General features: G+C 47.2%; 1 protein-coding gene across 1 annotated transcript in view; it reads left to right on the top strand.

The window, feature by feature from the left end:
• Window positions 1–5,000, top strand: part of LOC311325898 (cGMP-dependent protein kinase 1-like) — a gene marked incomplete at both ends in the record, with an annotated part of 136,591 nt that overhangs the window by 130,626 nt on the left and 965 nt on the right. Inside the window, 6 exons of the mRNA XM_084458716.1 lie at window positions 2,769–2,908; window positions 3,042–3,131; window positions 3,361–3,502; window positions 4,107–4,270; window positions 4,400–4,522; window positions 4,618–4,680. Coding sequence (XP_084314842.1) covers window positions 2,769–2,908; window positions 3,042–3,131; window positions 3,361–3,502; window positions 4,107–4,270; window positions 4,400–4,522; window positions 4,618–4,680 — 722 coding nt within the window. The remainder of the gene's footprint in view (window positions 1–2,768; window positions 2,909–3,041; window positions 3,132–3,360; window positions 3,503–4,106; window positions 4,271–4,399; window positions 4,523–4,617; window positions 4,681–5,000) is intronic.

Here is a 5,000-nt window from a genome sequence, read left to right as displayed (position 1 = left end):
CTATGTCCTTGTGTTTTAATAGGACCAAGCCCTCTATGTCCTTGTGTTTTAGTAGGACCAAGCCCTCTATGTCCTTGTGTTTTAGAAGGACCAAGCCCTCTATGTCCTTGTGTTTTAGTAGGACCAGGCCCTCTATGTCCTTGTGTTTTAGTAGGACCAAGCCCTCTATGTCCTTGTGTTTTAGTAGACCAAGCCCTCTATGTCCTTGTGTTTTAGTAGGACCAAGCCCTCTACGTCCTTGTGTTTTTAGGACCAAGCCCTCTACGTCCTTGTGTTTTTAGTAGGACCAAGCCCTCTATGTCCTTGTGTTTTAGTAGGACCAAGCCCTCTATGTCCTTGTGTTTTAATAGGACCAAGCCCTCTATGTCCTTGTGTTTTAGTAGGACCAAGCCCTCTATGTCCTTGTGTCTTTAGGACCAAGCCCTCTATGTCCTTGTGTTTTAGTAGACCAAGCCCTCTATGTCCTTGTGTCTTTAGGACCAAGCCCTCTATGTCCTTGTGTCTTTAGGACCAAGCCCTCTATGTCCTTGTGTTGTAGTAGGACCAAGCCCTCTATGTCCTTGTGTTTTAGTAGGACCAAGCCCTCTATGTCCTTGTGTCTTTAGGACCAAGCCCTCTATGTCCTTGTGTTTTAGAAGGACCAAGCCCTCTATGTCCTTGTGTCTTTAGGACCAAGCCCTCTATGTCCTTGTGTTTTTAGGACCAAGCCCTCTATGTCCTTGTGTTTTAATAGGACCAAGCCCTCTATGTCCTTGTGTTTTTAGGACCAAGCCCTCTATGTCCTTGTGTTTTAGTAGACCAAGCCCTCTATGTCCTTGTGTTTTAGTAGACCAAGCCCTCTATGTCCTTGTGTTTTTAGGACCAAGCCCTCTATGTCCTTGTGTTTTAGTAGGACCTAGCCCTCTATGTCCTTGTGTTTTAGTAGGACCAAGCCCTCTATGTCCTTGTGTTTTTAGGACCAAGCCCTCTATGTCCTTGTGTTTTAATAGGACCAAGCCCTCTATGTCCTTGTGTTTTAGTAGGACCAAGCCCTCTATGTCCTTGTGTTTTAGAAGGACCAAGCCCTCTATGTCCTTGTGTTTTAATAGGACCAAGCCCTCTATGTCCTTGTGTTTTAGTAGGACCTAGCCCTCTATGTCCTTGTGTTTTAGAAGGACCAAGCCCTCTATGTCCTTGTGTTTTTAGGACCAAGCCCTCTATGTCCTTGTGTTTTAGAAGGACCAAGCCCTCTATGTATTTGTGTTTTTAGGACCAAGCCCTCTATGTCCTTTTGTTTTAATAGGACCAAGCCCTCTATGTCCTTGTGTTTTTAGGACCAAGCCCTCTACGTCCTTGTGTTTTAATAGGACCAAGCCCTCTATGTCCTTGTGTTTTAGTAGGACCAAGCCCTCTATGTCCTTGTGTTTTAGTAGGACCAAGCCCTCTATGTCCTTGTGTTTTTAGGACCAAGCCCTCTATGTCCTTGTGTTTTAGAAGGACCAAGCCCTCTATGTCCTTGTGTTTTAGAAGGACCAAGCCCTCTATGTCCTTGTGTTTTTAGGACCAAGCCCTCTATGTCCTTGTGTTTTAGTAGGACCAAGCCCTCTATGTCCTTGTGTTTTTAGGACCAAGCCCTCTACGTCCTTGTGTTTTAATAGGACCAAGCCCTCTATGTCCTTGTGTTTTAGTAGGACCAAGCCCTCTACGTCCTTGTGTTTTAGTAGGACCAAGCCCTCTACGTCCTTGTGTTTTAGAAGGACCAAGCCCTCTACGTCCTTGTGTTTTAGTAGGACCAAGCCCTCTACGTCCTTGTGTTTTAGTAGGACCAAGCCCTCTACGTCCTTGTGTTTTAGTAGGACCAAGCCCTCTATGTCCTTGTGTTTTTAGTAGACCAAGCCCTCTATGTCCTTGTGTTTTAGTAGGACCAAGCCCTCTATGTCCTTGTGTCTTTAGGACCAAGCCCTCTATGTCCTTGTGTTTTTAGGACCAAGCCCTCTATGTCCTTGTGTCTTTAGGACCAAGCCCTCTATGTCCTTGTGTTTTTAGGACCAAGCCCTCTATGTCCTTGTGTTTTTAGGACCAAGCCCTCTATGTCCTTGTGTCTTTAGGACCAAGCCCTCTATGTCCTTGTGTTTTTAGGACCAAGCCCTCTATGTCCTTGTGTTTTTAGGACCAAGCCCTCTATGTCCTTGTGTTTTAGAAGGACCAAGCCCTCTATGTCCTTGTGTTTTTAGGACCAAGCCCTCTACGTCCTTGTGTTTTAGTAGGACCAAGCCCTCTATGTCCTTGTGTTTTTAGTAGACCAAGCCCTCTATGTCCTTGTGTTTTAGAAGGACCAAGCCCTCTATGTCCTTGTGTTTTTAGGACCAAGCCCTCTATGTCCTTGTGTCTTTAGGACCAAGCCCTCTATGTCCTTGTGTTTTTAGGACCAAGCCCTCTATGTCCTTGTGTTTTTAGGACCAAGCCCTCTATGTCCTTGTGTCTTTAGTAGGACCAAGCCCTCTATGTCCTTGTGTTTTAGTAGGACCAAGCCCTCTATGTCCTTGTGTTTTTAGGACCAAGCCCTCTATGTCCTTGTGTTTTAGTAGGACCAAGCCCTCTATGTCCTTGTGTTTTAGTAGGACCAAGCCCTCTATGTCCTTGTGTTTTAGTAGGACCAAGCCCTCTATGTCCTTGTGTTTTAGTAGGACCAAGCCCTCTATGTCCTTGTGTTTTAGTAGGACCAAGCCCTCTATGTCCTTGTGTTTTAGTAGGACCAAGCCCTCTATGTCCTTGTGTCGTCCGTCCAGGTGCAGCTGAAGAGCGATGAGACCAAGACGTTCGCCATGAAGATCCTGAAGAAGAGGCACATCGTGGACACCAGGCAGCAGGAACACATCCGCTCCGAGAAACTCATCATGCAGGAGGCCCACTCTGACTTCATCGTCAGGTAGACACACACACACACACACACACATGCACACACACACACACACACACTCTCTCTCTCACTCTCTCTCTCTCTCTCTCTCTTCTCAGACATACAGACATTTGAATGATGTGTTTTTACATGTTTTCTCCAGACTGTACAGGACGTTTAAGGACAGCAAGTACCTGTACATGCTGATGGAGGCCTGCCTGGGGGGAGAGCTGTGGACCATCCTGAGAGACAAGTCAGTTTCACACACATCATTTTGCAAGGCACTTAACCCCAACGCTAACTCATAACATCCAGGAGCTGCCTGCCGTTGTGCCCTTGAGCAAGGCACTCAATCCCTAGCTAGCTCAAAGCATCCAGGGGCGCCGGTCTTGCTGGCTGGCCCTGTACTCGACTTGAGATAGAAGAGCAGAAGACCACTTTCCCCTTGGGAGGATTAATACAGTATAACTCTGGTTCTCCAGGGGTTCCTTCGAGGACTCGACCACGCGGTTCTACACAGCCTGTGTGGTGGAGGCCTTCGCTTACCTGCATTCGAAAGGCATCATCTACAGAGACCTCAAACCAGAGAACCTCATCCTGGACCACCGGGGCTACGCCAAGCTGGTGAGTCGGACCCACCACACCCTGCCTGGTCTGCCCAGGACTCAAACCTGGCCTCACGAGAGCCTCTACAGCCCCAACCTCAACCCCATACCTGACCTCACAACAGCCTCACTACAGCCCCAACCTCAACCCCATACCTGACCTCACAACAGCCTCACTACAGCCCCAACCTCAACCCCATACCTGACCTCACAACAGCCTCACTACAGCCCCAACCTCAACCCCATACCTGACCTCACAACAGCCTCACTACAGCCCCAACCTCAACCCCATACCTGACCTCACAACAGCCTCACTACAGCCCCAACCCCAACCCCATACCTGACCTCACAACAGCCTCACTACAGCCCCAACTTCAACCCCATACCTGACCTCACACCAGCCTCACTACAGCCCCAACCCCATACCTGACCTCACAACAGCCTCACTACAGCCCCAACCTCAACCCCATACCTGACCTCACACCAGTCCCTATGATTGCTGTGTTCTGTCGCTTGGCGTCGGCCAGGGACAATGCGGCGCGCCTTCAGTAGCGTTTTTAGCAGCTTGCAAAACCTGCCGTGTGAACGCAGCCTTGCGGGGTGTTCCGTGTCCTTCTCCCCAGGTGGACTTTGGTTTTGCCAAGAAGATCGGCTTTGGGAAGAAGACGTGGACATTCTGCGGCACACCAGAGTACGTGGCTCCTGAGATCATCCTCAACAAGGGCCACGACATCTCCGCCGACTACTGGTCCCTAGGCATCCTCATGTTTGAACTTCTCACTGGCAGGTACACAACAAACATGAAGATGGCTTCAAACTGTACATATTATTATACTTTTGTCTAAAGAAGGGATTTGTAGACAATCTGGGACATGTGGTGAGTGATTTTCACTGACATCTCCATTTTGACCTCCAGCCCTCCATTCTCTGGGCCAGACCCCATGAAGACCTACAACATCATCCTGAGAGGCATCGACATGATCGAATTTCCAAAGAAGATCACCAAAAACGCTGCCAATCTAATCAAAAAACTATGCAGGTGAGTCGCTGACCATCTCTGCTTCTCACCTTGACAATCCCCCGCTGAGCTGCTCCCAGACACACAGTGTTTTCTATGTATCTGTTCGTGTCCAGGGACAATCCTTCAGAAAGACTGGGAAACTTGAAAAACGGAGTCAAAGACATCCAGAAGCACAAGTGAGTTGATAGACTCCCACGTAGGGCTGCTCGATTATGGCAAAAATCATAATCACGATTATTTTGATTGATATTGAGATCACGATTATTTAACACGATTATTCATTGAATTCTTTTTTTTAATCAAAAGTTTTAACATTTTCTTAACAAATTTTCTTAACAAATCAAATTATTGACTTTGATAACAATTAATTTATTAAATGTTGACAGTGGCTTTTCTTTTTAACAATGTTCTTTGGATTAGATACATTTCTCCCATGGGAGACAAATAGTGAACCTCGACCTTGATAAATAAATTAATAAAAGTGCCAAAACTGATA

The sequence above is a fragment of the Borostomias antarcticus genome (genome assembly GCF_949987555.1).
Source record: "Borostomias antarcticus genome assembly, chromosome: 25".
NCBI classification, from domain to species: domain Eukaryota; kingdom Metazoa; phylum Chordata; class Actinopteri; order Stomiiformes; family Stomiidae; genus Borostomias; species Borostomias antarcticus.
This window is presented reverse-complemented; position numbering and strand designations above follow the sequence as displayed.